Source organism: Hetaerina americana, unplaced genomic scaffold (assembly GCF_022747635.1).
Source record: "Hetaerina americana unplaced genomic scaffold, ioHetAmer1.1.p SCAF_4, whole genome shotgun sequence".
Taxonomy (NCBI): domain Eukaryota; kingdom Metazoa; phylum Arthropoda; class Insecta; order Odonata; family Calopterygidae; genus Hetaerina; species Hetaerina americana.
Window position 1 is genome coordinate 18,906,832 of NW_027286985.1, and position 12,273 is coordinate 18,919,104.

The following is a 12,273-nucleotide window of genomic DNA, read 5'->3' on the forward strand; positions in this document are numbered from 1 at the left end:
GTGACTAATTTACATTTTAATACTAATGACGTCTTTGAGGGCGTTCGAATTTACAGAATGGGAATGCCAGTAATAATTAGTTCATTAAAGAGAAGGCAGCCAAAAATAATAAAAAATTCTTGTCCGATTTTACCGTGGTCCACACTGCATAAATTCGAGCAGCAGTTAATCGAATGTGAGAACTGATTTTTAGTTCATTAAATTTTAATTGTTGTCAATAGAAAAGAAGTGGCGGGCATGTAACCTAGAAATTGATTGTTTAGGAGGCATATGTTGATATATTGAATCAAAATTATATATTGCTACTCTCCTCTCACGGCGTTTTAAAGTTAAATTATTTGTGAAATCAGTGAAATGAGATTCTGATCTGGGGTCAAAATTTTAGCAAAATAGAATGTCACAAAGTCAGAGTATTCCGCCGTAATATTTGGCTATTTATACTCATAGTTAAACTACAAAATCGACATCGAACAAATGCTAATATGTAATTTAGCATTTTTGGATTCCTTTGGAGGTGCCTTTTATGAAACTAATATGGAAGTATTAGAGAATACAATTTAACTACTTTTCTTGTTTTCGTTGAAATTTTATCTGAAGATACTTGAGTTATTGGATATACTTAAAATTTTACCCCTCCTACTTCTTACAAACTCTTCGTTTTTTGTGTAGCTTGACTTGTGTAGTAGACCAAAGCCTTGAGCTTTATTCTTTAGAAATTATTCTTTCTAATTGACCATTTCATTAGAGAAAATAATGAAACCACATTTTAAAACGCGATTTTGTTTGTCGTTATAAGATACACAACCAAACCTGGAATTATATTTTTCGTTCGGTAAACGGATTCTATGTAGTGCAACGACATATTTAAGCTGAAGTAGGAGCCGAAGTTAAGGTCTATCGGATGTAAGTGCCGTTTCAATGCTGTTCATGGGACCGTTTGCATGATTTGGTTCGCTCACTCCCACCATGGTTAATTATTTAATGTGGGTGGTTAACTTCGCCAATGAGATGATTCTGTGTTTAGAAACTTGTGCAGTATCATACATTATTGGCTTTGTATTGTTTTTCCAAGTGTTCAGCTCTCTTGGTTTTGTAGGAACGGTACGCTGCCAGCACAAAAAGTGCGCTTTCATGTACATTGGCACAGAAGGGCCGCAAGGGCGTGTGAGGGGGGTGTTAGGTCACTTACAGTAAAAAATAATGACACCACGTCCAAAACTAACAAATTCTTATCAATTCACACCCACCGAGACGTATATACTCATGCAAAACCCATTTGAACTTGTAAGCATGCAATTTCTGATATGCTCGTCTAATTAAGATGTTACGCGATAGCGTTCACGTAGTGAGGTCCAATAACTGCAATAACTAGGAAATAAAACTGTTACCTGCTTTTTAGTTCCTGATAACTATTAATCGAAAATTTCATTTTGGATACAAATTTTTTCACATATCAAAATATTGTGATTATATTACCATTGCCATTTTAATGACGTATATCATATTTTAAAGTTCTCTACTTTCATGCCAGTTTTATGCAAATTTGGTAAGTAGTTGCGTAATTAAAAGCCTGCATTGCTCAAGTGCGAATTCTACGGTAATTTTTCGAGTAGCTCAGCCTGACAGCCCTCAACAAGTCTTACGGTATCACCAAAGTCGTTTTCTTTGTCGTTCTGTCCAATCACTTCCTTGGAGTCACTATCGGTTGGTTTGTTCTCTTGGCTTCTTGGAACAACGAAGAATAACAATTCAACACAGCGTATGTACATTAAAAGTTAATATCGTATATTTATTATTACATGATGAGAAAATAAAATTGTATATTTTGAAAGAAATATTTTCACTGTTCGACTGAAGAATTACTTAACTCAAGTTCATTTTTAGGTTATTTAAGTATTTTCGGAAATATATTACCAACTCATTTTCCTAAATTTGTCAAATTTTCAAATTGCTCAACACTTTTTTTGATTTTCATTGGCAGTCGTGTCATTTATTAACTTGCGTAATTTTCGATTGCCGAAATGTATGAAAATTGTTGGCGAATGATATTTTCGTCGTAATTCTGGGGAATTATTAAGACCAGTCCTATAAAGTGATTGATGACGGATGGTGGGCTGAGAGGCTCGCATCCTTGCATTTTTCTTGCGGGAAGTATCGTGGCAAATGTTCGACTGACCGATTTCCTCTCTGTGACAGTTTTTTGGCGTCAACTCAGGGTGAGTTTTGGTCGAGGCTAAAAGATGTGCGTTACTTGTTGTGCCCATTGAAAACCTACTCCGCCGCACGCTCTTCTGGCGGGTTACGGGGTATTATGTAGTGGTAGAACCATAGGGTAGAGCAATGTGGGTGTTGCTAGGTGCTCATCATAACCACATCCATAGGGTGTTTTCGGCATTCGTTTGAAACGGCAATTTAAGGGTGGTCGCATGCTGCTTGTTTCTTGGAGTTCAATATTTCGTAACATAAACGGTAAGCCCTAGATGAGTGCTGAAAATCCTTTCCTCGTTTCTCATATGAATTTGTCCGTTTTGTCATTACATTTTTATTTGCGTAGAATATGTGCAAGAGTAAAGAGTAATTTTATAAATGAGTAGTCGCAATTCCCACTTAATATTGCCTTATTCTTCATGTGAGATGAGAAGTCTAGTGTATAAGTTTAATTCGGCATGTTCCCTAAAGAAAATCTTTTTTTTATATTTTATTAGATGTTTCATAAAAGTATATCTTCTCATGGGCTAATAACTCGGACCCGACTCTTTTGTCAAACGCACCTTTCTCTGGTAAATTGATAGATCGACTTTTGACTTAACCCGATTTCAGTGTCAAAAGAGTGGAACTGAAAGTTGACACTCAATGCAACTATCAGCGCACTTAATATCCCAAGTTTTATTTCCCCTAGTTCGATTTGTTATCTGAGTGATTATAGGAGCATACATATTATTAAAGACAACATCACTTGGGTCAAATTCAGAAAAATATATATGATTGTATTGCTGATTCTGTTTTCAAATGATATTGGCAATTTTTATTACCTCTATCTTGCGTAGTTGCGTTAGAGACAGTTCGTTCATAGCGATTATTTTGGATCATGACTGACAGTTTAATGGTTAATACATTTTCTGTCGGAATCTAAAGAAACTAACGGCGTATCCTTTTGCAGTCCATCAATGAGAGTTAATGCGAAATGACGGGCTTACAATGTAAAACGAAATTGTCGAATATGTAGGCAAAAGTGAACTTCGATTTCCAAATGAAATTAAGGGTAGTGAAATATATGATGATTTTCAGCTGTACGCAAGAGTACGGGAATGACTAACTAGTCTTTCTTCATTGTTAACTATTGTCCCTTATTCCCTAAAAGTTATCGTTGCTTTATTAGAATGGATTGTTTCTTAAAGCTTCGTTTCTTAAAGCTAGTGAAGATTTGCAAGTCCTCCGAGAAAACTTAAGTATACAGGTATTATGGAGAAAATATAAATGTTTGGTGTAGGCAACTGACCAGCACTGTGCCGTTTCCTATTATCATCAGTCTTAATACGTTTAAATTAAAAAGACAGGCCAACCGATATTTAGCTTTGAGAAACGGGTCACTGAGTAGTCCAGTAGTTGTAACTCGACAGCTGGAAAAGTGGACGTTAAAATACAACCTGAAATATGTATTCTGCGAAGTTAATAATTTTATGGTTTGACATGGCATCTGTAGTCTTAAAATACTAGGCAACGCATTGTCACAATATTTAGCGACAAAATAGATAATGATATTTCTAAATCGCCCGCCCGCTTTTATAGTAACCCATTTCTATATCGTCATTGAAGATGTGTTGGCTTGATTGAATAGTTATTGCCGCCATTAAATATTTGCTCGAGGCTGTTTTTATGTTAATTATCCTAAATATCATAAATCGCCAACGTCGTTCAATGTCGGCGATTTATGATATTACTTTTCATCCGTGGTTTACATAATTCTTGTCTTCCCAAAGTTACCACCTACTAAATATTTTTAAGATGGCATTCTAGTGGCATTGTAACCGTGGCCATGTCCGTCAAGTATTTGAGAACTGTTAAGCTGAATTTCCTGCATATCTTGAATTTGAAATTTTTTACTTTGCTGGGTTGGGTCCATGATATTGTATTGCCTTTCTCCGTTCAAAATCAATATTGGCGAGTGAAAGGAGTAGCGCCATTAGCTCTCGCGACGGATCTCAAGAAGGTACATAGGTAGTGGGGGATCTCAGCCACAATCAGTCGCGGTTTACGGCGCATGAAGCTGGGTTGAAAGGCCGTCCACACGGCCGCGGTTTTGCCTCGGGCCCTCCATTCGTCGGTCACCCTACCGAGCAACGAAACGCATGTGTGCGGCGTGATTTTATCACGTCTCCTTTAAAAGCAGCCCCACTACGCAGAATCCCCCTTTCCGTCTTTCCCTCTCTCACCTTCCCGCCCCGAACGTAGCGTTCCGGCGATACGGAAAGGGGATGTCGTCAGGTAATCGACCTTTGGATGCTCGCCAGGAAAGCGGAATGAAGAATCTAACTGGGGTCGGTGGGTTGGTATCCCACCCCTCCTTTATCACATCTGCCCTCTCGATATAATGGAGGAGTTGCCATGAAACAGGGAGGGGCCTTGATGAAAATCCTGTGTGGTTAATGCCGTAGTACTCCTCTTTTTACGTCGACTGCCTCCACCTACCGTAGTGTCCGGGATGCAGGGGCCGGGAGGTGGTGTGGCGTATTGATCGGAATCCTTCCCCGCGAGAGGGAGTGTTCTCTCTCACTCTGCATTTCTCGACCTCCCCTTCCCCCATCCATTTCTTGCCCCTCCCTCTCCACTCCCAACCAAACTGCCCCTCCACCCTCTCCCTGCCGCCCGCCCCCATCCCGGCGCCTACTCCCTCCTACCATCTCACTCGCCCGCCTCTCAATGAACGTACTCACTCCGGCGTCGGCGGCGTCGCCAATGAATGAGGGAGAGAGAGGGCAACGGCGGAGCCCCGTACTCCCGCAGCTAGCTAGGACGTAGCACTTTCGCTTTCGTCGGGCCTTTCACATACCACACTTTCAGCGGTGTTTCGATGGTGCCGTACTCAGTGGTATCGTATCTCTGCTAGCGAAGGGTACACGGGTGGGCGTGGGCCTGGTGTGCCAGTTGATTGCGGCCAAGTTCGGCTCCCGTCAGAGCGGAGCTACTCCCCACGTTGGCCAGTCAGTCGAAGTGAATCAATGCCGTCCATGAGTTTCGATGGAGTTGTAAACCACAGTTGGTTCACATACTATTTCCACACCCAGATGTTTGTCGGATTGCGATCCTGACATCTTTGAAAAGGGTGATTTTTCAAGAATGGGCATCCTCTATGGATGCTATGGAATTTCGAATAAATTACAAGGTCTTTGTCGTGTACGTTTCTTTTACTAAAAGTTATCAATATGTTGTCATACCTTTTTAGATGAAAAATATTAACTGCTTATTTTTTTTAATGCAGATCCTCAGCTGAGAACTGACATGTTGCTTCAAGTGCCGCAAATAGCTCTTCTCTATAATGAATTTGCCGGACAACTTGCAGAAGTTGTGGAGGAACATCTTTTGCCCCTAGTGATTAAAACCCTCACTGACATAGAAGAATCGGTACGTTCTGTTTTTTGTTCTCTTTGGTGCAAATTGAAAATTGTTAAATGCCACCGGAAATGAAAATGTTTTTGTTGATTACTGATTATACCTCAAAAAAAAAGTAATTCCTCGTCTTTTGGAATTTCATGGTGGAATATTTGTTTTTAGGCAAATCATAGATTTTCAGTTTATGCATTTCAGCTGTGGAGGTTTCTTGTTAGCTTTCATTTTATTTATTCTGATATAGGTACGGAAAACAGCTCAAACAGCATTGATAACGCTGATGGAGCAGAATCTAGTCACATGTGAAGCAATTGAAGAACAAGTTTGTCCTGCTGTCCTAATGCTTGCAGATATGGGAACACTGCCAGATTATCACTTAAATGCTGTGATGGTAAGTTTTCTTGTTTTAATGTTAATGTTGCTCCTAATGGCCATTTATGCTTTCATTACTGAACCTATCAACAGATCATACCTTATGAACTTGTTAGATGAGTAAAAATTAACTAGAGTGGAACCTGTTGACTAATTTTATTTTATGCCTTTTCAGTTTTACAGTGTTATTTTTTTAAGTAATGTATTCAAAATGGGATAGCAATAATTGTGTTCATTGCATTGTTCACGAATTAGCCATTGTTAATAAGCAGTAAAATTTAAACAGTAACATGACTGTTGCATGCATTTAGTTGAGTTGTTAGATTCTCATCGGTTACCTTGGATGTTGTTGCTGTGTGAAAGACATGGGTAGTGAGATGTTTTTTTAAAACCGTCTCACTACCTTGTCTTTCATGTAGCATCTGACATTTTACTACTGACCATTTACTTGGAAAATCTCTGAACATTTCATCATGCAACAAAGATGGATGACCTTTAATGAATGGAGGTTGAGTTTTTGGCATCAAAGCTGGTTTGTCATAGCGTAAATGAAGTTTACTATCACAGCCAGCTTTGATGAGCAAAGGCTTACCCTACTGCATCATTTCACAAGGTTTACTTCAAGATGAAGTTTCCTATTGTCTACAGTGCTAAAGATTCAGCCACAAATGATTTGTAATGAAAAGAGTCGTATTGTCTGCTTGCCATGTCGTCAAAGTGGCAGTGAGATGTGGAAACAGTCATATCACAGCCACTTTGATGAGCTTGGGGTCAGATGTTATCATCAGGAATGGAAAACCAAGAGTGTTGGACAAGTTGATTGAAGATTGGATTGAAGAATTGATCCTTAAATGTAACACATTTTTTCCGTACTACCCATTGGTCTGCCCGTCAAAATGGCTGTGGTGTGTAGAATTCTACTCATATCACAGCCATTTTTGACGAGTTGGACCATAGGAATATTTCATCAGGAGATGCTGCTTCTACGCCATGAAATCTCATTGAAGGAGTTGAACTTCTCGTCTCTCACAAAGTGGCTGTTATATGTAATTTAATAGATATCATATCACAGCCAGCTTTGATGAGCGGTGGGTGGGTTAGATAATCTTTATTCTGCTGTTTTCACTTCAGGATGTTGCAAGGTAATGTTCTTCTGTTATTTTGTGTCAAATTGTTGCACTTGTAATGAAGAATCCTTAAATGTACATGTTGGGCGAAATGTGTTGTTGCCCTCGTCAAAGTGGCTCTGATGTGTATATTTGACTTTCATATCACAGCCAGCTTTGATGAGCGTAAAGGCACAAATATTACCAGATTTCTGTGGCAGTTTTATTTGGGTAATAATTTTGTTACTTTTAAATGGAATTTATTATATTTTGAATTCATTATCTTGTGATTTAAAAAACATCTTCACAATGACAATGGAAAGTAATAATTTCTTTTATTTTCTTCATTACTGCCTATGTCTTAAGCTGATGAGCAAGATAGCTCCTTTGGTGGGACGGGAAAAGGCAATGGAGCTCTTTTTAGACCATTTTGTGGCTCTCTGTTCTGACCCAGCCGTGTTTGTCCGTACTGTCTGTGCTGCTAATTTTGGAGACTTTTGCACATTGATGGGCACTGAGGTCACTGAACGTGTACTGGTATGTGTATTGAAAGTTTACATATTTTTTCCATATTTTATTGAGACTGTTGGCAAATATTTGGTTATAGCATGGTGAAATGGGCATTTTTCAAGTTTTTGCTCTATTATATCAAAATTTGAAGAAAGGTGTTTTATTTGTTTCAATAGTTATCATTTTTGTTGATAAATTTAAGGTATTTTCTAATGAACTCTCTTTAACTTTTTGTAGTTACCATGCTTTGTGCAGCTTTGCAAGGACAGTATCTGGGGAGTTCGAAAGGAATGTGCTAATGTGTTCCTGACTGTGTCTTGTGCAGTTACTTTGGCCACGCGGAAGAAAGTACTCGCTCCAATTTTTGTAGAACTGTTGAGAGATCAGTCACGATGGGTGAAAGTGGCTGCCTTTCACTCTTTGGGTCCTTTCATATGGACATTTGCTCCTGATTCTAATGGGAGTCAGGAATCACATTCACCATCCATTGACCCTGACACACCTCGGTCAAGCCACCCACAGAATAAGCTTTCACACCTAAGGTACACTGGTTATAACAATTTTCAAATGACATAAGCATGCCTACTTTTCTCTATAAATACATGCATGTGTGTTAATCTGTAAAGTTAATTAAAACAAATGTCTAGTATTGCCTAAAAATTTGGAAAAATACATTTAAGTTTATACCTTAAAGTGGCATCATTCAAGTCACTTACATTTCTTATCAGATTTTGCGTGAGCAATGCTTGTGCAGAATGTAATACTTATGAATTTGAAAATTTAATTGATTCCCAAAATTTTATTTGTGGACTAATATGGGAAAATTTTTTCATATTTATAGACTCAAGTGTGGAGTGAGCAAACTGGATGATCAGTTGTCAACATACAGGAATGATTCTGATCAATGTTTCCCTTTTAAAGCCTGGCATGTTGATAAATTACGCGAGAAGAACTCTGGTTCATCTATTGAACCCAGTATGCAAAGTGATAGAAATGTGATTGTTGCTTCTGTATTAGAAACTAAGGGTTGTGGCGAGAACTCCAGAGTTGAAGCATCTGAACCAGAGAATGATTACAACACGTTCCTCTTTTGGCGATTGCCCCTACCTGATGTTGGACCTAATGCAAGCATAGTTGATTCGCCTAAGCTGGAAAATAATTCTATTTCAAGTGTAGCAGATTCTACAGCATCAATAAATGTAACATCTTCTTTATCATCAGTGTCCCAGAATAGTACCTCTCACAGTACTGAAGACTCTTCAACAGTGGATCGAGAGAAAATGGTGAGAAATTATTAAAAGGGTTAAAGAAAATCTTTTTTTAACTGTTATTTTCCATTTTACTCTTGTTAGACCTACAGGTTAATTAATACTTTTACAGGTAAACAATTTTCTAAATATTATGAGCTGTTGACAATATTAGTAAGACAGCCACTGAAGGATAAAAATAATGTTAAACTGTGATAGGTTTCCAGGAAAATATTTTGTAACGGTTGATCTAAATCAAGGCTAAGCTCTCATTTTTTGTAAATTGTTTGCACACTGAACCTTATTTGGTATTTTACCAGAAGAAGAAGAAGTTAAAAATGTTATCTAATAATGGAGAGAAAAGAACCTCAAAGTTCAGTTGTAGAAATTAATTTATAGATTAACTGTACTCCTAGCTGCTGGGATAACCATGTCCCCTGAAACTGATGATGCATAGTGTACATAGCATGCATTGCATGGGAAGGGCAGGGTAAGTGGGCTGTGAGGTGACTGAATAATCTATGCATGGAGTAAGTAATCTTTTTGGACAACTAAGTGATTACAGTTGAATGCTTAACAGGAGGAATAAAGAAACAATGGATGAAGATTTACCACAATAAAATGGAAGTATGCGGATTCTCGAAGGAGATGAGAAACAGGTGGAGCACCTTATGTATTGATCTATATTTATGATTTTTTTATTTAAAAAAACAATTGCATTGGTTAAAGAAGCATTACAAGAGGAGTATTGAGGAGCTGATGGGATGAGGAGATGGGTTCACAAATTAAAGATGTATAGGAAAATTGCTAAATAATTCAATGTGGGCTGTAGAAGTGTGCATATATATCTGAAATCTCATTGAAGCTGAGAATGGATTTTTTTGGCAAGAGGATGAGCATAACTTGCTTTGACTTTAGAGATGTGGGTGTGGCAGAGACTACAGAAAATAAGTAGGATAGCAGAAGAGTTTTAAGTATGGTAGGGTTAGAGCAGAAGTTGCTAGGATAAATAAGAAATGCATAAGAAGTAGTAGAAAGTATTGAAAGGCCGTGGTTTTGTTTAGCCTTAGATTTAAAAGAATGTTTGGCATGTGAGGAAGACTTCTTAGATAGCATGAAGACGGGTAATGGCAGAGAAATGATGTGGGGCCTAGCAAAAGGAGAGTAGTACCCTGAATGTACCTTTAATTGATTTATAAACGATAAATTTAGTAATCAACCCAAAGGTAGGTTTGGTTGGGGATATGAGCTCATCCAACAATAAGTGTGGGGTGTGGAATTCGCCAATCACAGTAGGGGGAAGTTCAATTCCCTTTGCCACCTGTGGTTATCCAGGACAATCTGATACCCGAAAAATCACACAGCTCTGGTAAAGCCGAGGGTGCCCAGAAACTATGCCTGGTAATCAAACCTAGACCCTCCAGTGATTAGTTTATGGCTCTACCAGGGGATTACTCCTCCTTAATAGGCAGTCTTCATTGAACAAAAGTTCATGAAGAATTTCTATCAAAATACTTAAGGCTGCATGAAGTATATGGGGATTGTGGATCGAATTGACAAGTCTGGTGAAATGAAATCATATTCAGTATTCATTTGTTACTTATACTGCAGTTATCCTAGATTCCATGTCTGAAACATTGTTGCTAATTCATATCAGTTGAAATTTGATAAAAAGTTAGTATGTATTGATATGGGTAGGTTGTGAGATTCCCAAATGAAAATTTTGATGTTCTCTGCCATAAATATTTGGAGTATCCCCAGGTTTGCATTATAAATATAGAGTTCTATTTTTCTTCATTTCTTTACTGAAAGTCTGAATAGTACTTTAAGTCTTGTCTGATAAAAGTGATTTATTTCCAAGTGCTTCATCAATTATGTTTTAAGGTTTATCTCAGGTAAAATATGGTGTATTCCAAAGTAAACAGTTGATAAATGTTGACTATTCCACCAGTACTAAAATAAATAGGCCATTGTCACCAAAGCAATTTACTGAAAATTTGTACTGATTTAATTGGTGATATTTTTGAGTCAATCTGAAATGGCAAATGTATTTTTTTTTTCTTTTTAATGGGTGTGTTGATAAAAGCTGACTGGGATCCTGCTAAGAGTTATAATATTTGGTTTGTCATCAAACGGAGAGTGTAATGCCATGCTCAACTGAATGTCCAAAATATAAATGTGTGACCTTGGTTAATGGGTTAATACGTGCTAATGATACCCACCAGATTAACTAGTCTGGTTATATATATTATTTTGCTATTTAACTTCTATATTCTTTCAAATCAATACTCATCACATTGGTAACTGTTGTATCTTTCTCCTGTGAATTGATTGTGGATTGATTTATTTACAGGATGTTTCGCGATATTCCTCTGGCCTTAAAATCCAGTCTCCTACTAACAAAACAGGAGGACAGAAGTCACTTGAAAATACCCCAGAAAACAAAGATGAATGTTCTGGTGAAAATCAGTTAGTTCAACAGCAAATTGATTGTACTGTAGAAAGTGAAGTTACTTTTAAGGAAGAAAGTGCAAGGATTGATGTAGAACCAAAGCAAGGGCCTTTGATGACTGCCTGTGCTGAATCTAGGCATACATCTGATGCATTGGGTCAAACAAGAAAAATTCCAAGTAAGGCCATTGATCAACAAATGTGGAATTAAATGAGTATCCCTGTTTTTCTAATCACGGATGAATCGTTGCATTCCAATCGTAGGCAGTGAATTAGCTGAGGTAACAAAAAGAGTATGTTCAAAGCAAATGTTTCCTTGTGAAGGAATTATTTTAACTCATTCATTTTCAGCTATTTTAGTGTACATTTTTCCTTCCAATTTCATTCCATACTAAGAGGTGCGATGAGAATTCATTTTCGTAATTGTTCATTTAAAAAATCCCTTATATACTTATTTGTGGGGTGAGTTATGCATTCACACTCACATATTTACTTATTTTATCATAAGTTGTGCTGCATCTTAAGTTAAACTGTTGTCTACTTTCATGAAAATTTAGGGTTCTCATTTTTAATCAAATTTTAAAACACACTATTTGACTGGATATACTGATTTTTGTCTCAAACTGCAATGAAAAAATCTCCCATTGGACAAGTCTCGCAAAAAATCTTTTCACTATTTTGGCTGTGAAATCTCTCATAAAGGATAAAAGTATGGAAGTATTATTATTGAATTTAAAAGTAGTTTATTAATTTTATTTTGATAAATTCATTATATTTTACTATTAAATTGCCAGATTCCTTTTAAATCTGGTTTTATTATTTAAACATATTTACATCGTTTTGAGGCTTCAACAGGAAGATATTTTAATCATTAATCGCTTTTATAGTTTCTCCTTAAGTTTTTTTTATAATTGTATTTAAAATATTTGTTGATAGATTGTTTTCTCGTTATTTTATGCAGAAATTCATTATGCTGCTAT

The 12,273-nt window shown here is 37.2% G+C and overlaps 1 protein-coding gene across 4 annotated transcripts in view; it reads left to right on the forward strand.

Moving 5' to 3' along the window:
• LOC139691808 (serine/threonine-protein phosphatase 4 regulatory subunit 1-like) overlaps positions 1 to 12,273 on the forward strand; it is a 130,610-nt gene that overhangs the window by 100,928 nt on the left and 17,409 nt on the right. For all 4 annotated transcript variants that reach the window (XR_011701691.1, XM_071589680.1, XM_071589678.1 and 1 more), the window contains 6 exons: positions 5,480 to 5,622; positions 5,852 to 5,998; positions 7,452 to 7,622; positions 7,833 to 8,137; positions 8,437 to 8,878; positions 11,196 to 11,472. Coding sequence is in view for 3 of the 4 variants with exons in the window: in XM_071589680.1 (XP_071445781.1) it covers positions 5,480 to 5,622; positions 5,852 to 5,998; positions 7,452 to 7,622; positions 7,833 to 8,137; positions 8,437 to 8,878; positions 11,196 to 11,472 (1,485 nt within the window). In the remaining variant the exon portion in view is untranslated. The remainder of the gene's footprint in view (positions 1 to 5,479; positions 5,623 to 5,851; positions 5,999 to 7,451; positions 7,623 to 7,832; positions 8,138 to 8,436; positions 8,879 to 11,195; positions 11,473 to 12,273) is intronic.